The 26,316-nt window shown below is 49.8% G+C and overlaps 4 protein-coding genes across 8 annotated transcripts in view; 2 read left to right on the top strand and 2 right to left on the bottom strand.

Moving 5' to 3' along the window:
• The window catches only part of BLTP3A (bridge-like lipid transfer protein family member 3A), a 34,936-nt gene extending 29,729 nt beyond the window's left edge, over window positions 1-5,207 (top strand). The window contains exon 21 of the mRNA XM_063356365.1: window positions 1,305-5,207. Coding sequence (XP_063212435.1) covers window positions 1,305-1,430 — 126 coding nt within the window. The 3' untranslated portion in view covers window positions 1,431-5,207. The remainder of the gene's footprint in view (window positions 1-1,304) is intronic.
• Window positions 1-9,395, bottom strand: part of RPS10 (ribosomal protein S10) — a 134,102-nt gene extending 124,707 nt beyond the window's left edge. Inside the window, exon 1 of the mRNA XM_063356725.1 lies at window positions 9,390-9,395. The gene's annotated coding sequence lies outside the window, so the exon portion shown is untranslated. The remainder of the gene's footprint in view (window positions 1-9,389) is intronic.
• Window positions 5,507-8,479, bottom strand: TAF11 (TATA-box binding protein associated factor 11). Its single transcript, XM_063356366.1, has 5 exons — window positions 8,265-8,479; window positions 8,027-8,166; window positions 7,634-7,721; window positions 7,123-7,219; window positions 5,507-6,000 (listed from the first exon to the last, which is right to left on the bottom strand). Exons 1-5 carry the CDS (start codon window positions 8,463-8,465, stop codon window positions 5,870-5,872), a joined length of 657 nt encoding a protein of 218 aa, XP_063212436.1. The 5' UTR covers window positions 8,466-8,479; the 3' UTR covers window positions 5,507-5,869.
• A 1,393-nt stretch (window positions 9,396-10,788) lies between the features above and the next one.
• The window catches only part of ANKS1A (ankyrin repeat and sterile alpha motif domain containing 1A), a 113,979-nt gene continuing 98,451 nt past the window's right edge, over window positions 10,789-26,316 (top strand). For all 5 annotated transcript variants that reach the window (XR_010073844.1, XM_063356892.1, XM_063356891.1 and 2 more), the window contains exon 1: window positions 10,789-11,042. Coding sequence is in view for 4 of the 5 variants with exons in the window: in XM_063356892.1 (XP_063212962.1) it covers window positions 10,816-11,042 (227 nt within the window). In the remaining variant the exon portion in view is untranslated. The remainder of the gene's footprint in view (window positions 11,043-26,316) is intronic.

Below are 26,316 nucleotides of genomic sequence, written 5' to 3'. Positions count from 1 at the left end.
CAGTTACTGGTAGGTGTGGTGTGCTGCAGACAGGGAGAGCACACAAAAGCAGCCTGTACCTCCTTTTACAAGCATTCAGAGAAGTAAGGATACCTTGCCCAGCATAAATTCCTCTTGTTCCCTTTCAGAAATCTGGGTTTTTTTCTGATTGGCTCCATCTCCACGCTATGTCCGGTTCCTTGTTAGACAAGCAGGAATCGGGAGGGTCCCACAAAGAAAGGACATGCTTTGTCAGACTAAAATAAGCTTTGCAGCCGGGGAGTTTCAAGTTGCCTGAAGTTTCTGCTGTTCAGTTTGAACTCCCTTTCCATTTTGATCTGTATACATGAATGCCAGATAGCTGGTTTATTTTTAAATATACAGTGTTCTCTACTTGGACTTCCAGTTTGATGCCAGGTCTGCTTGGTAAATTGATCACTTGTTATGGAAAAATACATATTAAAGGAGCAATGTGGCTGACTAGATACAGAACTGGACTGGGACTCTGGATTCTGTTCATTAGTTGGTGACACACCACTTCATTTCTCATCTGTCTCTCTTCCCCTTAGCGCAGAGACTTCCTCTTCTTCCCGTTCATAGCATCTTGTGAAACAGGGCCCTGACGAGAACTGGGGCACATAAGCTGCTGCGATGCTTAGCTTCATTTTGTTTTCTGGTGTTATTGAACTTCATAGCAACAAATGCAAAGGCTAAATTCTTGAGTAAAAGTATTTGAGAGCCCAAGGAAAAACTCCTGTGCCATGAAACTGCAGTGGGATTCCACTGTTGAGGACAGAATCAACTTTGTTCGTGGAGGCAAGAAACAGACAGATGCCAGGCATCTGCTTGCTCCAGCTATCATTGCCATTTTAACAAATCTTTAGAGCTGTGTTGGGACCCCTTACGAAAGAAGAATGCAGATCAGAGCCTTTTTTTTAATGCTTGTTTTGTATAGTTATCTTCAGCCAGAATCAACTAGCTGCTTTGCAGGACAAAACCGTGCCCCCTGCAAGTCTTGTTCCTATGCCTAGAAACATGAAGGGAAGTCTTGGGAGAAAACAGTCCTTAGGCAGCCGTCACTGGCAGCCTGAGCTGGCTCTAATGACAGGTAGGGAAGTCATCAGGCACCACTTGGCAAGTATTTTTGCAACTCAAACTGGGTCACGTTGTCAGTGAGCTTTGTGTGGTTGTGTCACATAGTGTAATTCAGCTCAAAAGCTCCTGCTTTGGTTTTCCTCTTTGAACGTATTGGTGTAGTCAGATCTGCCCTGCTGCTTACCTTTTGGAAACTCCTGGTTTGTTTGTTCTCTGTTTGTCTCTTGTAGCTAAAGGAAGTGCCAGAATTGCAGAGAGAGCTTCAGACCATGAAACTAGCCCTTGCAGAAGCCAACATGGACAAGGCTCGCCTTCTGCAGGAAATTAGGAAATACAATCCCCTCTTCCAGCTTTGACAGAGAAGGCACAGGCTGCAGCTGTTCAGGAGGAGTGGAGACCACCACCAGCACTAAGGCGGCTAGTTTGATTTTATTGCTGCTAAACGGGTCAACCTCCTGGAGACTGATCGCCTCAAAGAATGGAAACCAACGGTGATTGCAAAATGAACTTGAAAGAGGGAGAAGGGAAGGAAGGCCTGGCTGAGCATCAGGGAAGGAACGAGGAGGAGTTATCTGTTTGGAAGCACTTTTCTCTGCCCTGGCAGTATGGTGCTGCCTCTGTCACTGAACCAGGGTAGTGGTCAGCCTACAAACAAAAGGTCAGAAGCTGGGGGGACGCCCCATGTCTCTTCATCCATGGATGGTGGTGACAGTGTGCTTTCAGCCTTCAGCTTTCATGGTACCATCTAGAGGTGGCCTATGCTGGGGTTTCGGCTTCTTTCAGCCTTCCTCGTTGTGTTCTTGCCCAATCACGCATGCCAAAGAACACAGCGAGAGGAGCATAGTTACTTCACCACATCAAGGAGTGACAGAGAATAGGTATGGCAGAAAACATTGCTCAGAGCTCTGATGTCAAAGCATGTGTACTAACACATGAAAAACAGAAGCGTGGGAGGTCAGTGGGTGTGGGAGACGCAGGAGGGATTTCCCCCGCTGGAGGAACAGGGCTACAGCTCCTTATTTCCTCAAGAATAGGGTCAGGATAGTAAAGAGATTCCTTCAGCTGCTTCTTTCACCAGTGATTTTTTGTGTCAAGGCAGAATTGGTAGTATATTAGACTTCAGTCTAGTCTAGTCTGACTTAATCCCGCAATGTTTGGCTTTATTGATGTAGAAACGCAAAGGAATTAATTTATTTCATTACAAAGCACTGTTTAAACTTTCTTTAATTTTACTGTCAAAGAACAGGGATGAAGGAAGTAGATTAAGTCACGAATGAGATCACCTATGCATTTTCTTTGGGATGCATGCGGTCCTGAGACCATTGTATGCCAGAGTTTCACCGGTGGAGAGCGGGAGAGCAGTACTGGCTGCACAAGGAAGTTGCTGTCTGCGTTCCTACACGCTTGTGTATTTTTATTAGCACTGAGCTTTCGCCTGGTCTTTTAACGGGGATATTGGTGTGTGGGTCAGGAGAAGGGGTGCTGACCAGGCCCCCTTGGGTGGAGCCTGACACTACTGACTGCTCACTATGGGGCGGAGATGGAAGAGTAGCTGTTGGGTTCACCATGGTTTGTGTTCTTGCCTCTTCTGGAGCTGCTTCCCTGACAAAGAGGTTGTCTCTGTGGTCAGTGACTGACTTGAATTTATAAAGAAATAGCCTCTAGAAGTGTGGAGGGGAAAAAAAAGAAGGTAGAAGCTGTTCCAGAGGAGAACTTGCTCTGTGTTCGGATACAAAGGGTGTGAGTTCCAGCCCCCTCTGTGTTATGGATGAACACCCATTCTCTCCCCTGCTATACACAGCATTTTTACTGTGTGCTGAGTTTGTTGGATTTTCTCTTATTTCAAACTTTGATTTGGATTTTTCCAGATGCCTTTTGTGTTCGTGTTAAATGTACCATTTCTGATGCACAGGCTTTTTATTGCACGTAAAACAGGTAGCAATTGCCATACACTAAGTGCTAGGAAAAGTGACAGATTATATGCGATTCCCCTTTATTAATCAGATGAAAATTTCACTTGTCTATGATGCGTAGGTAACCCTTATTGTGTTTTTTAGCTGAATGCACTCCCCAAAACTTGAATGGATTTTTCTATTTTTTTCTATGTAAGCATTACTCCACTGAAATTAGTGTAGCTAAAGTAATACAAGATATTAATCACCCTCACTATGCAAGGAGCAGCCTCTGATTTGCAAGCCATGATGAGCTGAGGCCTGGAAACTACGCAAAAGCAAGCAAACAACTTGGGAGTTAAGTTTGTTTTTCCTACTGTGCTCTTAGATACTTGTCCCTTTGCCCAGCTCTGGAGCTGTTGAACGGTTCCCCTTAACAGGCTCTCCTGAGATCATCTCGGTTCTCCTTTAGCTCTAGGGGAAGCAGGGACGTACTTACAGCGCTAGGCTGGATGTGGGCACGCTGCTGTCTGTGGTTTGCGGAGAGCCAAGAGTGAATTCCTTGTGGTTGGTAGCTTTCACTTTGAAAAACAGAGGGTATATAAGAGAAGGACGGTGATTAAAACAACTGTCACTCTTAAGATCATCATCTTAATTCCGTGTTTGACTCCGTTAGGCTGAAGGTAGCTTTGAATAACATTTGTTGGAATTAGTCCTTGTGTGCTGGGTTTGAACAGACAGTTTGGGGCGGGCTGTGCTGCTGGAGTCTGGTATTTCTACCAAGATCTGACTGACCAGTGCCTACAACCAGACATGACAGTGGCAGCCAGAGCCTGACCTTCCTTCTAGAACCTCTGGAAGCAGGCAGCCACTGCTGAATCAAAAGCAGGAATCTTTGCCTTTGGCAGCAGCAAGGGAGCTGAGCTGCAGGAGGCTTCACTCTCAGCACCCGCTTACCTGGGCTGGCTCTGACATTTGGGTGCCGTGGCTTCTGCCAGCTGCTTCCCCCTGGCCACGGGAGAGGATCACTCCTCCTCATTCCTGTCAGACAGCTGGGCTGTCTTCTCCGGAGCTTGTTCTGTGCCCCATCCCCTGCTCAACGCAGCCTTTGACAGGATAGATCTGTGGCGCTGCCCGTGATGGAAACACAGGCCTGTTCGCAAGAGGAAAATGCACTTTAACTTTTTAAGCATCGGCGGGCATTTCCTTCACCAATACTGCCTCGTGCATAGAATAACTCAGAAGTAAAAGCAGGGGTTCCAAAATGCGAGTTATCTTCTGTAGTAAATAAGACTCTTGCTGTGAGCAGTTCTCGTAGCAAGAGAGAAAGGAGGTAACAAAGCATCGGTGTATCTAGACTTGCTGTGAAACAAACCTCTATGCCAACAGCTCACTGTAAGTACCATTATGAACTGCACAAAGCCCCCAAAGTTGAGCGTTGTTTAGTCCAACCTACATGCTTCTGTGCTTGCTCCCTCTTCCTGTGTGAAGCAAGAAATATAAGAAAGCTTGCCTTAGGTGGAATGCAATGGTATTCTTACTTTTTTTTATTCACTAATTGCTTGAAAAGGGGAGGTTTCTTTCTTCTCTCTCACATTTTCATGCCTCTCTGTTTGAGTAGGTGTCTAGCTTCACCTCCAGCCAGCTTGGGAAATGAGTAGGGTGCGAAGGCTTTTCTCAGACATGGTGCCTCCTTGCCATGTCCCACGGCTCCCTGCTGCTCCCTCCCATGCCTGCAGACTGAACAGAGCTGGGCCCAGGGTGTTTACAGCAAATTTCTTGCTCCGGTAACTCATGTCAGCTGGTTTTGTTAAAGAATTAAAGCACTTCCACTGTTTTGTTTTCTAGTACCAGTAAAAAGTACTGTAAAACAAAATCCATGTCCTTTGTACAAGGCATATGTGTGGCAGGACAAAAACTCCCCTGTCGCCACTGATGATGATTAGCAAAGTTTACTTTGTAAAGCCTTTATTTAAGGACTCTTTGTGTGTTACGATGAGAGCCAACTTAATCCTTTGTGTAACTACACCACAGTTACCCTAGGAAGAGCACATGGCCTCGGCATCTCTTACATTTAGTTAGAAGCAGCGTGCTCCCAGGGGACTCCTGTATGTACAGGTGGGGAATGTGCAAGTCTGAACTTGGAGTTTTGGGCAGTATTGGAACTTTGTTGCAGTATATTTCCATTCATGCATTTATTGGTTCTATGAACCATGAAAAGAAATAAAACTTGTTAACGTCCTTACAGGCTCTTTGCTGTTTGGTTCCTCCCCCCCTTTCCCTCCCCCTTCACCTTCTTCATTGTCCTGTTTTCTAGACAGCTCCATAAAACACGCTGGGGGAAGAACCACCGAGCAATGAGTTCAGAAGCGGCAGCTTTCAGCATGTGTTCCCTCGCTTATGCTAATGGAACAATTCCTGCCCCAGGCAAGGCGAAGCTTCAGGGACATGTTGGGGTTGGTTGAGACAGATCATCATATTGCACTCCCCCTCCTCTGAATCACCCAAACACCATTACACAATTAGCATTTCCCAGCAAGCCTAAGAATACAATAACAAGTTTATTGTACAAACAAAAAAAAAAAACCACTTCTGTACACAGACACCACCACATCTGTGCCAGCAGAAAGTATGACCCTGGTGGGTGAATACACTGAACACTTTGAATGTTCCTATCCCTGCCCTGTTGAAGCAGAGGAGCCCAAAGCTCCAGGTCAGGGATTTGGCTCCTGCTCAGGTGATGAGCGAGACCCCAGCAGCGACAGCAGGAGCCCTCCCCGCAGTCACTGAAGTCTATGCACAATGCTCCTGAAGGAGCTTCAGTCTCAGAGCTCTGCTCTTACGAGGTTCACAACGGGAAGCTCATTTCAACTTCTGTCTTCTCTTGCTGCTCTTGGGCCACTTCAGTGGAAGATGATCTTCTTATATTTGGAATTGGGGATCTGTCCTCGTGACTTGAGCCTCCTGACCGCCTCTCGCATGTGTTTAGGCTGCAGAGGGGGCAGCTCCCCCCACTTCTCACACACATCCAGTGCTAAACAACAACAACCAAAGAGTTCACATGAGCAGGACAGCTAAGCTTTGCCAGTCTCCCACTATTTGAGTTTTAAGTTTAAAGACAACAGGTAACATTGTTTTTCAGCATTTACAGCTCACGTTTTGGTAATACACAAGAATGAAACTGCTTTGCTTCTCTTTGTCTGAAAGAAAAGTCAGTCCTAGGGGCACGAATACTGAATAAACTGCTTTTTAAACCACTCCAGCTACTGTGGAATATGCTGGTTTGAGTCACACAAGCACTTACGACCTTAAACCTTCTGCTCTAAAGCCACCCCTGTGTTCGGTGGCGTGTTTTGGGCTTGTGTACAGCAGTGACAGGAAGATACAACCCACAGTGGGCTGAGGGGCCAGTTTCTTTCTATCATTTACAGTAAGTATCACCCACGTGTCCTGCCAAGGACATGAAGCAATTAGTGACATGAAGCAATTAACAGCAGTGAAGCTGCTTATCCAAACCCCCTCAGGCACCACAGCAGAGACAGCAGCAGTAAAGCTGCTTCGCCCCAGCAACAGTGACCCCAGCACATAAAGGCCATGTTTTGTGCGACAAGTCTGTACAAAGTGGTTGGCATCAAAGCCGGCAGCAGCTCCTCCTCCAGCCCCAGCAGAGCAGGGACACAGCTGGGTCAGGCTCCCACCCAGTGTCCCAAGGAGATCTCTGCTCAGCTCATAAAGGAAGAATCTTAGGGGTTAAGAGGCTTAAATAACTCATTTCCCTCTGGGCTGAGTTTGTCCATGGCAGTATTAACAGAAGATCTTTACTCCTGCATTGCGGCCTGCTCACAGGCCAACTCACAGAGCAAGAACTTCGAAGTTATCCTCCTTAGAGAGGATAAACCAGGAGGTCAGTGGTTACCGGTCACCAGCCTCTGCTGACTCAGGGGCAGCGATACCGATAGGATCGGAGGGGAGCAGGGGCAGCACCGCACTTCACCCCTCTCTTGGCTTAGTCTTCTGCGGCTGCTGGACAGTCGAGGGCCCTGTGGGACAGCAAGACTGGGAACCACAGAGTGGCCAGTCTTGTTCCCTGTCCTGTAAGCAGCGAGTTTAGCCCATATTCTTAACTTTTTACTCAACAATAACATTTGCTACTCACCTTCCTCCACCACCTCCCCAACGAAGACCTTGGAAATGCCAGACATGGCGATAACCACGTTCTGAGAGACAGAGGTGCCAGTGATGGACTGGATCAGCTGGAGAAGTGGAGAAAGAACATGTTAACTCCTACTCAACAGTTTGAGCCTGTCAAATACCAACCAAGGACTCCTGAAATGAGCGGGAACTGAGCTTTAGAATTAGGTCCTACAGCTTTGGGCACATGCTGGCTGCCAAGGTTTTAGCCTACCCTCATTCAGCTGCAGACCTCGTACTGGCAAGTGCTTTCTGCCATTGCCTCATGGACCCCCGGACCACCGTTATTTAAGACTGAGCTCCTATTTAAACTGTATAAGCCACATGAGGGCACTGAGACAGCGGATAAGCCAGTCTGAGGACAATGCTCTCAGCCACAGGGGCCAGGAGGCAGCCGGAGGGGAGCACAGCGAACTACAGAGCCAGCTCAGGCAGCCAGGCTCAGGCAGGCGGGTGAAGCGTTACTGGAGTCGTACCCGTTTAATAGCAGCTTTGGGAAACGCAGACCGGCGATACATCTCGTAACGGTTCAACTGTTCTTCAGAAAAGGAAGACACCAGTATTCTGGAGCGGAGAGAATTAATTGTTTACAGCAGAAATAAAAATCTGAAGCTCTTCAGGCCGCTGAAACAGTCCTGCAAAGCTGTTCTACCACCCCAGCACTGCAGTACAGAACGGAGCCGGGCAGGGAAAGTCGGGAGAGGTTTGTAATGTAAAATGGCTGGGCCCATTCAGGAGGAGAAGGATCTGGGACAGAGCTGCACATCATTAACTGACTAAACAATTATTATCGCCAGCAGCAAACCCCGACAGCGTGCGGTGCCCTCCCGAGCACCAGCCTCCCCAGGCGCCTCCCCCCCGGGACTCACTGCATCTTCTGGATCTCGTCCTCGTCCACTTTCTGCTTCTTCTCCTTCCTCTCCTTCAGCTCCAGCTTCACCTTCTTGGCGGCGGACGGCTGCAGGCTGGGGTCCTCCCCGTCCACCGCCTCCCCCTCCGCGCTCCTCACCTGAGGGAGAGCGCAGCGTTCGGCCCGGCCGCCCCCACTCCCCCCTCACGGCCGCCCCGCGGCCCGGCCCCGCTCCCCCCTCACCGGCAAGGCCTCACCTCCCCGTCCGGCGCCTCCGCTCTGTTCTCGCCGCCCCCGCCAGCCTCTCCCGCCTCGCCCTCGCCCGCCCCCTCCGCGGCCGCCGCCTCCTCCTCCTCCGCCGCCGCTCCATCCCCCGAGGGGGACAAGGCTGTGGGCGGCGGGTCCCGGTCGGCGGCGGCCCCGAGCTCCTCCCGGGCCGCTTCGCCCGGGTCCGCCATGGCCTCGCCCCGCCGCGGCGCCTCCTGATGACGTAGCGCTACGGCTGCCGCGAGGGGCCGCGCCTTTCCGGCGGGGGGGTGGGGCCTGTCGCCAGGGCAACGGGGCTGCGGGTCGGGGGGGACACTGGGAGAACTGGGGTACTGGGGGGGGTCACTGGGGGAACTGGGGTGAGGGACACTGGGGAACTGAGGGAATGGGGTGGGGAGGGCTGGGGGGCGCTGGGGGAACCGGGCTGGGGGAACTGGGGGCACTGGAGGAACTGGGTAAATGGCATGGGGGAACTGGAGCGGGGGCCACTGGGAGAACTGGGAGGGGAAACTGGACTGGGGTTTACTGGGGGCACTGGGGTGGGGGGGCACTAGGGAAACAGGGCTAGGTGGCACTGGGGGAACTGGGGTGGGAAGGGCTGGGGAACTGGGCTGGGGGGCAGTGGGGGAACTGGGGAGGGGGAACCGGGGTGGGAAGGGCTGGTGGCGGTGTTGGGGTACGGGGGTGGCCAGGGGCGCAGGGAGATCCCGGGGGAGCGCGGGGTGAGGGGGCCCTGCGTGGAGCCGGGCTGGGGCTGCAGTGGGGGGGCGGCTGGGGGACAGATGGGTCCGTAGGGCTTTGGGAGGCTTTTGTGTGGGAGCCCCAGCTCTGGGCCCAGCTTTGCTTCTGCCTCCGCTGCACTATAAAGCGGAATAACGCTAACGTAGGGCTGCGGGGTTCATTCCAGCATGCAAAGTCCTGGGATGCCTTTGGCAAAAACTGCTAAATACATCAAATTCCCAGCAGCACCTTTATCCTCCTCCTCCTCCTCGTCCTCCTCCTCCTCCTTGTCCTCCTCCTCCTCCTCACTGCGGTTCGTGGTGCTGAGCCGCCGGCGGGACGGTCACCCTGCGTGGGGGGACCCAAATGCAAGGCCGGGGCTGCTTTAGCTGGATGTGGCGGCCGCGATCCCCTGCCCGTCTCCTCCTGCCCGTCCCGACCCACGCGGGATCAGGATGAGCTCCCTTCGCCTCTCTCAATCCCAAATCATGATGTAGCCGCCTCCCCAAACACAGGGATCAGAAACTGCCCGAGTAACCTGTGCGAATCCCCTCTGCGGGAGAGAGCAGCTGTCTGTCAGGGCTCACGCCGTTAATATTATGTTCAAATGAACCATCTGTCTACGTCTGAATTATTTTTTCATGCTAGCGTACAGCGTTATACGGCAGATCGCTGCTTCCAACTGTTTCATTTCCCAGCATAGACAGATCTTCAGCGTGCGATGCAAAACGCTGTGCCTCGCCTAAGGCTTCCCTGCGGGAAAAGAGCTGCGAAATTTCCTGTGAGGATTCCTCCTCCCGATAAATCTGCGGAGGGAAAAGCCTGGCAAAGATATTCCTCCTTTACGCGTACCTTCCTTTCTGTACGTCCTCCTTTATATACATTCCTCCTTTATATAAATTCCTCCTTTATATACACCCTCCTTTATATATATTGAATCACGGAATTGTCTAGGTTGGAAGGGACCTTTCAGATCATCAAGTCCAACCATCAACCTAGCACTGACAAAACCCACCACTAAACCTTATCAATAAGCACTCAGCTCTGGGTGCTGGGGCTCCAGTATACCATTCCTCGTGCCATGCAAAACCACACAGATATTCTGTATCTTCCCTGTGACGTTTCCCATCCCTCCTGGAGCCCTGCCTGCCCGCTGCTCGGTGCCAAGCTGCTCCCGAGGGACCGGGGCAGACCCCTGGGCTTGTCCCCACTGGTGGGAGACTTTGCTTTCAGGGTCCCAGTGCCTGCAGGTTTCTGCAGGAGGGCAAATAATACCTGTATGGCTCACATGTGTGTTTTTCCCTTCCTTCAGGTCCGTGAACTGAGGATACAGGATGCTCTGGGTTTGGGGTGACAAGCATGAGGTGTCCCAGAGCTGGAGCAGTGTGATGGGGACTGGTGGATATACGTTCTTTATTTTCCTATATTTCCTATATATTCCTCCTGTATATACACTCCTGTATTTATACCCCTGTGTGTGTTTTATGCTCGGCTCCTCCAGCGTATTAGAAACTTGGGAGATGCGATTTGACCCCAAACCCGCTCCTTTCCCCCTGCAGCACGTGCTGCAATCCCACTTTTATACGACTCGTGCCTTCGACGGCTTAAAATTAACCAAAACGAGCCAAAAAACCGAGGCGGAGTAAAGGCTTCATTGAAAGAATAACCCAGCGGGGGGGCGGGGCCTGCGAGGCGGTGGGCGTGGTCATAGGCCCCGCCCCACAGGCCCCGCCCCCGCCCTGGCCCCGCCCCGGAAGGGCCCTCGGGGGGCGGGGCTTGGCGGGAGGCGGCGGCGGGCGGCGGCGGCGGCCGGGCCGGGCCATGGGGAAGGAGCAGGAGCTGCTGGAGGCCGCCCGCACCGGGAACCTGCCCGCCGTAGAGAAGCTGTTATCGGGGAAACGCCTCAGCTCCGGTTTCGGTGGCTCCGGGGGTGAAAGAGGAGGAGGAGGCGGTGGTGGAGGAGGAGGAGGCGGCGGCTCCGGGGGGGGAGGCGGCGGAGGAGGCAGCGGGAGCGGCGGTGTGGGGCACCCGCTGTCCAGTCTCCTCAGGTGAGCGCGGCCTTGGCCGGGGGAGGGGGGGGCTGAGGTGGTGCTGAGGGTCCGTCCGTGTGGAGGGGCCTGAGGGTCTGTGGTGGTGGGGTGCTGAGGGGGTGTGGGTGGGGGTGAGGGTCTGTGAGGGGGTGTGTGGGGGGAGGCTGAGGGTCTCGGGGGGGGACGGACTGAGCGGGTGTGTGTGGGGAGCTGAGGGTCTGAGGGAGGAGCCTGAGAGGTCTGGAAGGGGGGGCCTGAGGGTATTTGTGAGGGTGGGAATGGGGCTCAGGGCCTGGGAGGAGGAGGTAGGGGGTGTGGGGAGAGGGCTGTGGGCCTGCTGGGTAAGGGGGAGGCCATGTGAGCTCGGGGGGGCTGGTGGGTTGTGGGGCAGGAGCGGCATCTATAGAGCCAGGGGATAGAGAGGCTGCAAGGCCATGGGGAAGGTAGGGGCAGTGTGGTTGGGCCCCAGGTGCTGTGGGGATTTAGAGTTGCGGGGAGAATGGGGTGCTATGGGGCCATGGAGGTGTGAGAGGGGTGTGTGGACTGGGGAGATGTAGGGTCAAGGGGGTGTGCATGGGCGTGGGGGACCTGTAGGGCCATGCAGCCAGAGGGGGGGTGTTTGTGGGGCTTGGCAGGGGCTGTGGGTGAGGTAGGAGCAATGGGCTTTTGGGGTGTTGTGGGAGTGTGGGGCAGGTAGAGGGATGGAGCTAAGGGGTCGTGTAAGGGATGGAGGAGGCAGGAAGTGTGGGGATGGGGGTCTGTGGGACTAGAAGGCGTGAGCTGGAGGTTGTGGGGCAAGGGGCTAGGGATGTGGGCTGGAGGAATGAGGGGTTGTAGGGCCGGGGGGCAGCTGTGGGGGTTTGGATCCGCTCTTGGGTTGGAGCATGTGGGTGAGAGAGCTGTGGGATAAGGGGATGTTGGAGATCCCTGGGACTCTGGCCAGGGGATAAGGGGATGTTGGGGGTCCCTGGCGGTCGGCAGTATGGGCTTGAGCCCTGGAGACAGGGATGTGGGCTGCAGTGCTGTGGGTATGGAGGGGCTGAGGACAGCGGTCCCCTGGGGGTCTGGGACAGCGTGGGCCAAAGGAGGAGGCACACTGGGTGGGGATTGGGGGTCGAGGGGATGGGCTGAGACATTGCACTGGGCTGTGGTGGATGTGGGGCACGCAGGGGGTGTGAGAATGGGCTGGGTTTGGTGGTGCCCATGGGACCAGGGGTGCGAGGAGGCTGTGCTGGAGCGGGTGATGGCCAAGCCCCCAGGGCTCACATGCCCCGAGGCAAGGAGCAGCAGCGCACGGTGGGCTGGGAGAGGAGAAAAGGCTGTCTGGGGCGGGTGCTGGCCAATGGTGGGGTGTCCCCTGGGATCCAACTGCTGCAGGCAATGGGGTTGTGGATGCTGCGGAGTGGTGTAACTGGGAAAATGCTATGTGTTTGGAGGAGGACCCTGGGTCAGGGTGCTAGCGGAGGCTGCTGACTCTGAAGCCAGGATGTGTGTAGGTTCCCACGGGGAGGAATGCTGCTGGATGAATGTCCTGGGGCTGATGCGCAGCCGGGTGTTTGCCGAGGCGTCCTCTCCCTGCTCCATGCTCATGCTCCCCTTTCCTCTGTAATTTTCACGGCTTGCAGTAACGGTCCTCTGCTGCCCGGCTCGGGTGGGCTGCGCTGGGGGCTGCACAAGCAGATGAAGAGCACAGTCATTTGCTTTAGCATTTAAAGTACCGTGCTATGGGATTTGCTCTGTTTTGAAGCTCTTAGACCTTTGTTAGTTGTTTCTCCTCCCCTTTTTTTTCGGCATCTCCCAAGGAAGCCACTTGCTGGTGTGTTTCTTGAGTTGCAGCTTTTTTGCAGTTTCAGCTTCTCTGCTGGAAATGCTGCTGTTCCTGTTCCCCGAACAACTGGTTTATATTGGGGTAGGGGGAGTGATAGCGCTGAGTGAGGCTGTCGCTGTGTGGCCTGACTGTTTAGAAGGATGTGACTTGCCCGTTTGTGGCCAAATTTGATCCACTTTTCCTTTCGCATAACCTTATCAGAGCTCTGCTGTTGCACGTTGAGCTGAACAGCAGGGACCCGCTGACACAGGGAGCTTGCACTTTCCCGGTGCGGACATTTGCTTCTCTGACATGTAAATCTGCTCTCGGGTTGAACTTTATTCTTCTCTTTTAATATATTAAACACTCTGAGCCCTTGTTGTGAGTGGGAAATTGCTCTGACCACTTCAGGCTTCTCTGCGTTAGAAGATGGATGTACTTGCAGGGTGTTTAGATAAAGTGGAGAGGGTCAGTGAGTTAAATACACACCACGAGTGTTATCAGCCTCTTGTTCTAACAGCTCTGCTGCACTTCCCGACAATGCGTGGTGATGACGGCGACCTTTTTTCCCTGGTACGACGAGGGCTTCTGATTCCAGCTGATTTGTGGAGTGGGCAGGCTGTTTGACGTCTGATCGGTAGTGTGATTTTTCACATGTAAACGTGGTTTCGTGTATAGACGTGTCTCTGAAGGATGGTGATTGTCACAGCTGTCATTCGTGGCTTCTGTGTTCATTAACTCAGCTGTCTTAAATGTCTGTCATTTGGCACTATAACAATCCCTTCCTCCCACTAAATTTCCCAATCCCAGAACCTTTTTCTCCCTGCTGCTGAGTTAGTCAGACTTTTTGCATGTTTATGATAGTGGTTCTCGTTCTGGAAGGGTGCTGGTGTCTGGTGTCACTTGGGAGTCACTGCGGCACATCGTCACCTTGCTGGGTGAAATCTGCAGCAGCATCCCGGGATTTCCCAGACTTTGTGCCCACCCCACATGGATCGTGACCCCTGTACCATGTCTGTAGCAGCAGCGTCTGCTGTATACCTCGATCTCAGCATGCCAGAGGCTGGGCAGTGACCCTGGGATGGTCTGCTCTCACCTGCAGTCGCCTCCTCCAAACCGGCCGTGGGGTTCCCAGGAGCTCGGGGGCCGCGGCCGCAGCACTGAGGAGCGGGGGGATTGTTTGAGGGCTCGGGTGCTGCGCTGAATGATGCATGTTAAATATCAAAAATGGACTTTAAACCATTTAGAGGCTTTCTGACTGTTTCTGGTGTGCTCCAACTTGTTGGGCTTTTGCTTTGGCTTAAATGGCTCCACGTGAGAAGACTTGTGCTTGTTTTATAGTGAGGAGGTTTTTATGGGGAACAGCTGGTGAATTTACCTGCCAGGAGAATCTGACGATTGCTTGGGGAGCAGCTGGGACAAGCGGGAGAGGGTTCAAAACTGTTGTTTTCTATAGTTTGGGCTCAATCTAAGTGATTGCTTCGCGTCCTGGTGTGTCTGCGAGATGGCTCCAAGGCACACGAGCTCTGCTGAAAGGTTTATTATAGTAGCAAACACACTCCTCTGTGTCCCCTTAGTACAGCAGCAAAACATTGGATTTTGGGAGGCTGAGTTTCCAAAAAATTAGCCAAAGTTTCAAAGTGGCCTTAGCGTATCAGAGATGAGATTTGGACAGTTGTCTTCTGCATGTGTGTCACCCTGTCTCTGTTGTGGTCTGTTTTCATGCTGCAAAGTGTGAAATTAGCTCTTTTCCCTGGTGCCAAGGCTGATTACCAACTTCTCTGCTCATCTCTTGAGGTGCGCAATTCCTCCGGAGCACCTTCGCCTGCGGTTTCCCTGCTTCCCGGGGGCAGGGAGGATGTTGCAATAAGTTTTCCACAGCAGGCATGGTATTTAATTAGAGCTAACTTCGCCTTTCTGTACTCCTTTTAAAATAACTTCAAGGGTTTGGAAACAGGCAATAGGCAATATGAAATTTTGTCTGCCTGACACTTCATGGAAAGTCAAAGATTGGCAAATCAAAGGGACGTGGTGCTGTGGGAGGGGGGTGGAAGGGTAGAGGTGACAGAAATGAGTCTGCGCAGTGTCCACCCCACCAGCCCCTGCCTTCTCCAGAGTCCTGCATCCCAAGGTGTGCAACAGGTCAAGAACAACTTTGGAATAACTTTAAAGTTGAAGGGTTTTCTCTTAAATCTTATTCCTTTATCTAGATTTTTTTCCCCCTAATGATGATTAGATGCATTTTGTAAATTAAAAACAGTAAATACAGACTGGACGTGTGTCCAGAGGGAGTCACGATGCCAATTAAGTGGAAGCATTAATGGAAGCAGATAGTTGATGGAGGAGGCTGAGGTGCTTCAGTTGGTGGCCGACTCTATCAAGGCTCTGCTGTGCAGGAAAACTGCTTAAATAATAGATGTCTTCAGTGCTGGTGGGTAAAGAAATCACAAAATAGGTATCTGGTGCAGGGAATTAGGTTTTTTGCAGATGATAAAGCTGTATCTGAGAGAATTTAGGTTACAAAGCTTTGTCATTGAGAGTTGGAAGTATTTAGAAAAGGGGGGGGAGACTGCTTTTATCCTTGCTCCAAAGTGGCTCCTGCCGCCAGCTTCAGGCAAAATGGCCTTTTGTAGGAGCAAACGGGATTTCTTAGTTGGGCACCTGTGAAAAGCATCTCTGACACCCGTGCAACTGCTCTGCAAAACTGCAGTCAGCCTGCAAGAGGAGAAGGCGGCCAGAGTTGCTGGGGTCTGCATGGGCTGTGAAGAAAAGACAGGTCACTTTAATTGTAGGGATGTGCGTGGTGTGGGAAACTTTACCTTTACCAACCCTAGAACATGTGAACCTTTCTAATTAAGGGTTTCTTACCTCTCAGTTGTGGTGGAGAAATCTGTCTGCGGTCAGTTCTATATGTTCCGTGTTTTCCCTTCCTCTTTTTGCATCATGATTTTTGACTTCTGGTTCTGCTGCGGCTGCTTGTGTATTTAGAGGTATCTCCTGATAAAGGGGCTGCTGAGCTGCCCCCTGAAGCTCATCCCAGGAACAGGGTCATGGACACTCCGCGGCTGGGCTGGCAGAGCTCCCCTGTTCCTTCCTCTGTCTGATTTCGGGTCTCTTTGATGTCAGCACGGTATTTGGTTCCTTTTTTTTTTTTTTAAGTCTCACTGTTTGGACTACCTGTTCTGGAAATACCCTTCTGTTCCCCTTCTGAGGTGCCGGTCCCAGCTTTTTCGGTGCAGTTCTGCAGCGTTTCAGACATCTCAAAAATAAAGTTTTGAATTAGGTGCAAACCAGGCATTTCCTGGAAGAAACAAGCGTGTTTGTGGGCACGGTGCGGGAAGCTGCGTTCTCACTAGTATACCTGGGAAGCCTTTGTGTTGAGCTGGGCGACTGGTCTGCGCTTGGACACTAAGGGGTTTGTGCTGTTTTTTTAACGAAGACAGCAAATACTAGTCCATAAAGTCTAGAGGATGCCCCCAGAGTAAATTCCGCCACGTGTTGTTTTAGCACACAAACTTAACCGCCCACCTTGTTTATTGTAATTTAAATGTGAACTTTGTCGAAGGCTGAGGTTTTCACGCTTCCTGCTTAGATGACTGAGCTGAGCCCTCTGGGTGTGAGACAGGCACAAACTCCCAACGAAATCACTGATTTCTGCAGGTAAGCAGGAAGCAAGACCTGGTAGAGCATGATAAGCCAAACGAGAAGGAAACACAGAGATAGAATTCAGGTCTCTCCCTAGGGGGTGAATGTGTAACACTAAAAATATCAGGAAAGTAAACCCCGGTGGAAAGCTAATGTGAGTAAGGGAACGCAAAGGGTGGGTTGAGATAATAAGAAGGGTATGGGGAGGATGGGAAGCAGTAGAGGAGAGGGAGATTTCTGGTTTCTGGCTTTTGCCAAAGCAGATGGTGGGGCTTACAAAGAGGTGGTGGCTTGCCAGGGTTTGGGGGGAGGCTCGGCTTCATGCTGTGGCCGCGCAGCCTCCGGGATCCGCTCACGTAATGTGGGCGTTGGGATCCGTTCAGGGCCTGGAAACCTGCTGAAAGCCAGATCCCGGCGTCTGATGCTGATCTCTGCTCCTGCATTGTACCCTGGCCGCTGCATTTTCAGAATGTATCTCATACAGAACGGGCAAAAGCATTTCTTGTAGATCAGTGAGCATCTAGAGATAGTATCAACTTAATGTAAGCACCGCTTAATGCTCATAAGCAAAAGCAAGTCCAGAAATTGTAAATGCTTTGTGAATCCATGAGGTTTCTTGGGGTTTAGGGGGCCCTTCTGCATAGATGCTGCAGAATTTGGATATTATTTTTTTTGCCGCTTTGCTGTGAAGTTAAAGGCAGGAAGCAACAAAACAATCTGTGGCCTGAAATATCAAGCTGCATTCAGTAGGTTTTGCCAGTAGCAGTAAGGGATGAATTGTATTAAAGCCAAATTTGCAGAAAAAGCTTTTTATTTTCATCTATTGATGTGAAAAGACTGGATCTTTGTTGACGAGAGGGGAAACTGAGGCTGCTGTTGAGCCCCAGATTGTATATGGAATCGTCTGTAAGGGTGTCAAGGAGAAACTTCTGCTGTGAATTAGGACTTTTTTGTATACATCTGTTGTGGGAAAGGGTTCGGTTGTTGCTTCACAGAAGCCACAGCAAGTGTTCTAGTCAATTTGCAGCAGTTATTACTGGTGAGTATTTGGTTTGGTTTAGGAAATAACATGGTGTAATGGCTGAACACTTCAAGGAGCTTCACGTAGTCCAAATGTGGTTACGAGTCAGGAAAATGATTTCTATTTAAAATAAAAAGTGGGGTTTCATGATTGTTCTTGTGCAGCTGGATGATTTAAAGAATTGATTTGTTAGTGCTACACATTTTCCCGGTGGTCCGAGAGCCTGGCTGGAACCTTTCTGCCCGCTGCGTTTGCATTGGGAAGGGAGGTCCCGCTCTACCAGCGCAGCTGATGGGAGGGAGAAGAGGAATCTCCCCGTAGGTAGGAAGGAGAAGGCTGAGATAAGCCTGTTGGGCTGTGCCTGCCCATTCACGGGTGGATTGTTATCACATTATAGGTGGCCAGGCCTCACGATTAAGCGGCGAGTCCTGCAGCATTTGGCTGAGATAGTGCAGGGAGCAGCAGCCAGGCTCCAAGGTCCAGGATTGTGTAAAGGTGCAAGTGAAGTTATTTCCCTGTCTTCCCCTTCCCCCATTAAAAGGAAGTTCCTCTTGGTGCCTTCTCATAAAACTGGGCTGTGTTAGGAATCGTTGCTGGGTCTTTTACTCTTCTTGGTGCTGTGATTAATAATCTCGCCCACTTTTAAACTGTCTTTCTATTCCACACCCTGCTGTGCCAACAGCAAAGCAGGACAGATCTCTCTTTAATTAGATACCTGAATGCGGTATTGCTAAGAGTATTAGTGCCACAGGCATTAGGTGTGCACCGGCTCTTTTTCTGAATTGTTTTCTAAGCACTTTTTAAATAATTCAGGAAGGCTGCAATTATTGGCAGTGACTCTTAAGTGTTTTGTATCTGTGTGATCTTCTAATTCAGCTTTGGAACATTTTATTTGCTTGCTTTGGTCAGCATGATTCTGTGATTAGGGTTGGGTCTGGGGAGGATGGGGTGGTTTTGGTTTTTTTTTTTTTTTTTGCTGTAAACTTGCTGTGGGACCTTGGACAAGTCACTGTAGCCGTGCCCTGCGTTGCTCCCCTAAGCCACGGATGCTGTTTTTCTCTGTAGAGCAGGACCTGCTTTTTCTGTAGCACCCAGGGCTTGCTTGGCGTGCACATGGAAATTGTGTTGTGTAGGTGGCTTCCCTTTCTATGAAACTCCCTTGGGAGAGTTTTGCTCTGCGTCCTTCCAGACGCACTGTGTGCCCTCCGAGGTTTCCGTCCTGTGCACGCAGCGGGCAGTGACCCGACGCTGCCTGGTTTGGTTGGCAGAAAAGACAGTTAGAAGTTGAAGGGAGGCACAGCAGTGCGGTGTGGGGTGTGCGAGAGTGGAATTAAACACGTAGGGAGTTGAGAGCAGATGTGAATCGATGGAAGTGGTGCAGCCTTCGAGCAAAATGTTCCGAGCGCACCATGTCGGATAGAAATCTCTCTGTTAACTCTGAGTAAAAGTGACTTAACTGTTTGTGTAGGCAGTGACTCAGAACGTCTGTGACTGATTACTCAACCATTGGCTCTATGACACAGGTGGGTGTCCAGGCTGGGGCCAATTCTTCTGGCTCTTGACTTCCCATCAGTCTTACCCATGTGCTGAGTCCTCCAGTGTCCTGGGACTTGCTCTCTTGGGAGTAACGATGTGTTTATGTCAGATGGAGGGTGAGAATGCATTAGCTTGATTTTGGCTTTGCTTTGAGAGTTTCTCAGCAGAGTGTTTTGAAGTGCCAAACAGGTTTTGGAAACATCCATATGCTCACAGAGGGTACCTCAAACACCCTGTGGGCTCAGATGTGTTGTGAGGAGCGTTAAGTGGGTCCAGCTGTGTTGAGAATACTGGGGGCATCAGAACCGAGTTGTTGCCTGCTGACAGATGCCAGGACTGAAATGGTTGCAGTATCCCCGTGCATTGCCCGGGGCTGGGACAGGAGCAGAGCCAAGGAGGCAGGGCTCCCGGAGTGGTTTTTCCCATTGCTAGGTTACGTGCCTTCCCAGGAGCATCATTTTACAGCTCTTTGCATTTGCAGAGATCACATAAGGTTTGCGATCTGCCCCATCGTGGCAGGAACAGTGAAATGGGTCCATAAACAGGATGGATGCCCTGAATGTGGCTGGCTCAAGAGCTGGCTGGAGCATCCTAAATAGCTGTAAGAAGCCCAAGGTCTGAGAAGGTGGTTTGCATTCAGGGTGCCCACAGGAGCGGTTCGAGCCAGGCAGTGATGGTTTGGTTAAAATGCCAGGTGCGGTCTTGAAACTTGCATCTTGAAGACTTTAGGGCTTGTTTTATTGATGCCGGAATTAGCAGCTGCATCCGGCGCGTTCATGCAGGGGCATTTCTCTGTTTACCTTGATGGCAGAGTAGGTGCTCGTGAGACTTGAGTGGATGTTTGTGAGATTCCCTGATGTCTTTTTTTATCTGTATACCCCAACTTCTTATCCTGTCATTGAGCTGTGTGGAGCAATTTCAGGACCCAAACCACAGCTATGCGTGTAAACAAATATGGGATATTTGAGCAATGAGATACTGACATTTCCACAGCCTTGTTCCCCTCTGCTTTTGTCCACAGTCCTGAAACTGAAGAAATGTCACTGCAGATTTGAGTACATCCAGGGTGCTCCGTGTTCTGAAGGCAGGAGCTACGCAGAGTTCAGCTGGATGCTGAATATTTAACAAACAGCTTTTGGCACTTAATAGTGAAATTTGAAGGTTAGCACTAAGCAGTTAGCCGCTGAGAGCCGTGGTCGTGTCCTGCCCCATCTTTCCCTGATACTCGTTTGAGTTCTTGCCTGGCTGTGCCAGAGTGAATCACTCCAGCTGGCCGATCTAACAGAAAACTTTTGTTTCGTGGTGCTGCGCAGTTTCTGGATCCAAGAGGGGGGAAATGGCAGAAACCTGCAGGTGACAGTACGAAGGGGCAGCATCTCCCCTTCCCTTCTCTTCGCTCACAGAGCAGCTGTCCCGCTGCAGCTCCCCGCATGCAGCGGTTCCTGTCTGCGTATGTGCTGCCTAAATAACATGTATTTATGGAAGTGGAACTGCTCAACTGGGTGACGTGGGTCCAATGCTACTCTGCCTGATTAAGGCTGTTTGGCAGAGAACTGAACTTTCTGAAGATGAATGTATGAAGCAGTCTTTGATATATTAGGAGTGGCTGTGCCAAGAAACAGTGTTCATCCAGTGTGGTGTTTTTTTTTTTTCTTTTAATATAATGCATTGTTTCAGTGAGATTGTAGGAAAAGCAAGCAGGATATAAAAGACATAAGTGAGAGATGTGATACAGAATGGAGGTAATATAAACAGATTACACCTGCGTTCATCCCAAACCAGAAGGGAAAGCCCTCTCCCAGCTGCACTTGGACAAGGATAAGAGAAGTTCCTGGGGGCTGAGCTCCTTCCCTCGGCGTGCCCAGAGGGGCTGTTTCTCTGGCCAGCAGCAGATAACGTGTGTTAATGCCTCGACTCCCATGTGAGCCCTTTGCCTTTCATGAGGAGCTTACGCTGAGCTGAATCCAGCCTGCCCGTGCAGATCCTTCTGCCTGTGTGGAGGGGGCTTGTCATCTGGTGGGTGCTTGAGCCTTCGGGTGGGTACTCTGCTGAGCTTTCCCAGCACATCCCTGGGCCTCCAGGCTCTGCCATCCACTCCTCTACTCTTTTCCACTGCACGGATGCAGCTGCATCTCAGTAATGCTCTGGCTAACAGGAATCATTTCAAGGTGAAGTGTCCTCTTGAAGTGAAGAAGGTGCATTTAAATAAGGGTGATGGCCGTTTCCTCTTGTCATTGACACCAGGTATGAGGTCCTGTCCAATGCTGAGATGTCACCATCACTGTCCCAAAGAGTTTGTTCTGGAATACAGCTTAGTCATGGAAATGAGATAAATCCTATTTCACAGAAACTGGTAAAAATAAAACTGTTGAGGATTGATTTGTTTCTATAGCAACAGCCTGGAGAAGCTCATACAGCTGCTCTCTGCACAAGGGAGAAAAACATAAATTGAAATGTTAGTCCACCTGGGACTGTAGCTGTCAGCAACAGAAAGATCTTCGATAGACTGATGAAGGGGTAAAATGCTTAATTAAAGACGGAGGGCAGGAAGATGTGAGCTGTGTTTGGAAGGAAATTGGTGCTACAGTGTGTGAACGTGCCCTCTCTCCTGTGTGGAACCTGGAGAGCCTGTATTATGTTCTCAGAGCTATTTATATCCCATTTCTCAAAGGACTGCTTTCTGAACTTGCCTGCTGCCCTCTCCTGGGTGGGGAAATGCCCTGTTTAAAGTAAGGCAGTGCTTTAATGCCATCTGGTACCGGCGTGTTCATCTTATCAAGTGCACGTTTTTAAACCTGAATTTACAATAACTTTTTGTCCTGCAGTGAATCACCGTGGCTCACTTGAGAAACGTTCGGGATTTATCAGGGAATCTCTTTGCTGCATGAACTGGGGGATGGCCTTTGAGAAGTGTGGATGAATATCTGCGCTAAGCTTTCTTGATCACCCTTGAACTCCAACTGGACGTGGAGCTGGATGCTTCATAACAACATGTACCAGGGCAGAGTTTTCTCTAGATGTTTTAATCCTGGAAGAAAATCCAGACTGCTGCATAAGGTGCTTGAGTTTAAAACTATTTTTATCTATACAGTGTGTAGATTTGCGTAGGTTTTTACTTTACTTTTTCCTAAAGCGGGAACTTTAGCAGACTCTCGTATGTACAGTGGTGTTAAGGTGGCTGTTTTCCCCCGGGGTCAGTAGAGGTGAACTTCTTAAATGTCCAGGAGACCCTGAGATGCCAAGCGCTGAGACGACATGCATATGCACAAGTTCTTGACGACGTACTCCACCTTGCATGGCTGTTAAGCATTTCAGATTAAAATCAGTATAAACATCTGAAACTAGCAGCGTGTTAATGAAATTACGGAAGAAGTTGCTTTTAAAACAGGAATGTGTGCGCAAGGCTTTTGCCGGCATCTCCGAGAGAGTCTGTGTTGTTTAGCTTAAGGAAAGTCAGAGATTGACTTCAGGTTGTTTAGGTTTGGTAAATGCAGATTACATTAGCACTCTTCCCTTGTTATTTAAACACATGGTTTCTTTTAAAGGGAAATTAAATTTAAAAATAAACCTCAAGCTTTTTCCAGCTAAAGGGAAGTGTCTGTAGTGCTGCATACTAAAGATGCGAGAACACAACCTTGTCCAAGAGTGAGTGCCATAAATATTATGTAAATACATTATCTCATTAGATTTATATCTAATCCCATTGCCTGCTTTTTTTCAGACTCTTAGGCCAAACCAGTCTGAAGATGTCATAGGTGGCCTTTCAAATCTAATATTGAAGTGGGTTGGCAATTAGGTGAACTGACTTTTGCCTCATCCTAATTAAGACACTAAGAGAAATCCTTTCAAGTTTGGCATCACAAAGTAAATTGCCTGGTTTTAAAATGTAATCCGATTAAAGAAGCCTAGTGCCTGGTAAGGTTTGAAGCTTGCCCGTGCAGTGATACAGATGGGCTCCCCAGACCCTTCCTTATTGCTCTTAATTTCAGAAATCAGCACAATTTTTCTTTTTTGGGAAGCAGGAACAGAATTATGATAAAGCCTCGTTACCCTGGAGACTTCCAAGCTTTGCATTCTGGTCTAGGTTCTGTCGCAAGGGTTGTGAAGTCCATCAGATGAGTTAAGCAAGGGACTAGTTGTCCCGTGGACTTGGGGTTTCTTTGCTAGTACTTCTTTACAGTGTTTTTTCAAGCCACAGTTTCTCGCTGCGCAGTGTTAGCTCTGACAAAGTGTTGGCTGTCGTTTAAGAGACGTTTAAATGACCTCGATTCATCCTGTGATCCCCCGTGGATGACTTCTGGTTGTCTTGGAGTGTCGTTAGTAACTACCTTGGCGTGATTTAAAATTATTTGCATTCCCCTGGTGATGTTGGGCTCTTTGCAGCCTGGTTTCAGCCTGGTGGAGTCTGAAGCCACATGTCTGAACTCCGATGGCTCATCTCCATTGAGTTAGAAACAGCTGAGAACACAGAGAACTTGGAGGACATGCGTAATTAGTGCTGGGTTTGGCATTTTGGAAATATTTCCTTTAACCTCAACGGGAATTACTTCACAGAAAGAGCGAAACAGGATGTGTCCTTGACATTCCTTTTCGCTGAAAATAAAGACCTAAAAGGAAGAGAATTGGTTAAAAAAAAAAAAACAAAACCACAAACAACAAACCCAAACTGCTGTCTTTGTGATTGTCTGAGTTGGAAGATGTCATTTGAGCAGGGTGTTTGGTGTCTGTGCTGGAAACCGCTCAGTGGTGGGGGAGCTGCTGTAGGGAATCCAGCCTGGCTGGAAAGGAGAAGCCCAGAGATGCTCTAGATCGTAAGTACAGCTTCAGAATGACTCGAGTTGCGCTTTGCCTTGGTCTCCTCATTCATACCACCATTATAGTGCCCAGAGTTTCATCCTTGTGAATGCGGTGTTTCTAACCCAAGCCATCTCGTTAGGCTTTAATGATTTCCCATGTCCCAAAGTGCTGGGCACTGCCGCGGGCTCATGGGGTGTCATCATCTGGAACCAGTTTGTCAGATGCAAAGATAAATGGGTGAATGTCGTCTCTTGAGGGGCAGTTGACAAATTGAAGAAATTTGAATCTTGAAGTAAAATTTTGAATGTTAAATGTTGCATTTAAATTGTGTGTGCATAAATATATAGTAAGGTGGGTTTTTTTTTTTCTTGTACATTGACCTTAACTGCTTCATGAGACTTGAGTTTTCAGTGTCTGAAATTATCTTAGTTTGAGGTAATTAATGATTCTGGTTTTCTCCACAACTCGCTCATGCTTGACTTACACGTTTTCTTCTAAATTCCTCCGGAAAGTTGGGTACAATTTAATGGTCTTCAGTGCTGCTCCAAGACAGCTATGCAGAGCTGCTGTCTGAGAAAAGGAGCTTGTGCTTTCCACCTCAAAAGCTGTCGCTGGTGGGGAAGCTTTTGAAGCCATCCGAAATGCCTCAGGATCCTGGTAGTTATATGGGTATAAGTTGTTACAGCTGAGATATAATTATTTGCTGGGATAGAGTTGCAATGACCCTGAAATTGTTTGAAGTACTGGAGAGTTTTATCCCTGCATAAGTTTATAATTTAGTAGTCTGACTTGCATATATACATTCCTCCTGTACATTAAAAATGTCAGGCTGGGAAAGGCTCTGCCACTAAAAGCACCTTCTGGCTGGGAGAACCGTATTTAACAGAGGAAAAAGCCCAGAACTGTTTTCGTACGCTTTCAAATAAGTGGGCAGGAATATTTTAAGGGTTTTGGAACATAATCTCATATGTTGTCTATGTTCCCCAAAGAAGATGTGATTTTTCTTCCTGGTGAGGAAAAAAGCTGTTTGAGGCTGGCTTGTCATCTTGGGGAAAATCAAATCTGGCAGGTGGATAAAAACAGAGCTGGAAGCTCAAGGTGTGCAGTGAAATGTGTGGGAAAGAGCTCTCTTTGCTGCCAGTTCCGCTGTTTATTCAGTTTACGGGTGTCAGGGATGTCTCTGCCAGCTCTCGGAGCAGCGGTACCTGCCGCTCCGACCTTCCCCGCAGCCCTTCGCAAGCAGTTAGCAGGGAAAGGACCTCAGCGTTTAATACGTATCGTTTGGCTGGCTGACTTATATTTTTCAGTTCTAACCTTATCTCTGTTCTACAGATAGCGTAGACAAGTAATGACAACTTTACAGGAGCTATGTCAAGATTTGGGAATAATTTACTGCCTTGGCTGTTCACTCTCCTGCCTGCTTTTTAACGGGGCAGATTTCACAGATGCTTCTGGAGTAAAAGGATGTCCTGTTTCATTTCCATCTTACTTTTCTTAAGCTTTCTTAAGAACCCTTGCCTTGCCTTGTCATAAGTTGGTGCTTTCTCTGTTTGCTTGACACATGCCAAGAATGAGCAGGAGCTTATCACAGTGCTCTTTGACCGTGACCGCTCAGGTGTGTCCTTAATGTCCCCATCCAGGCCACTGCAGGGTCACATTTCTGTTTGCCTTCTTACCCTCCCTGTCTCTGCTCTTTTTTTCTCTCTTACTTGTTCGTTGGGCATCCAATTAAAAAGCTCATCAAGAAGGAATGTCATCTGGAGTCAGTGCAGTGGTATGTCGTTGCCTTGTTTGTGTCCCGCGTTGCTGCCAGTTAATTTCTTGCTCGGTTGTGTCTTTCTTCAGCCTTTGGGGACTTCTGATTAAGCCGGAGCGCTGGGATTCGATACGTGCTCGAATTGAGCTGTGTGGGTGAAGCGGCTGGACTGCTCATGTGGGCAAAGTCTGCTCCAAAAGCTTAAGTGGAAGCTTTGTCGTGGCTCTTAATTCTCTGGTCCTGCGTTCCCTTCCTCGAGGGCCTCTTCTCCCATCCCATCGCATTCAGTCTTCAGTATCAGAGTGATGAATTTCATTTTTACTTAAGCTTAACGTCTCTCACTGCTTGTCTTGCTGGGACCGGGTGCCCTGCGAGTCTCTCCCGAAGGCGTGTGGGGTCCGTCCCTGCATGTGCACTGCCCTCTCCCCATCTGAGCAATTAAGCCCTTCAATGCCAGCGTAAATTCAAAGCCTTTGTGTCACTGATCTTGGCAACGTCACGAGGGAAATGGGATGTTGTATGACCCTCTGTCTCATTTATATTTTTTTTTGTCTCCCTAAGGCAAAAGTGCACTCTAGATGCAGTTATGGCTACAAAATAATTGCATTTGCTTTTTAATTGATGTAGGGAAGGGGTAATTCAGTCTCTGAATCTTTGTTTCCCTGGCTCTGCTTTACTTGGCCTATTTACCTGTTTCTCGGCTGCTCCAGGTCAGACCCGAGCGCCGCCG

This window comes from Chroicocephalus ridibundus, chromosome 20 (genome assembly GCF_963924245.1).
Source record: "Chroicocephalus ridibundus chromosome 20, bChrRid1.1, whole genome shotgun sequence".
In the NCBI taxonomy this organism is placed as follows: Eukaryota; Metazoa; Chordata; class Aves; order Charadriiformes; family Laridae; genus Chroicocephalus; species Chroicocephalus ridibundus.
This window is presented reverse-complemented; position numbering and strand designations above follow the sequence as displayed.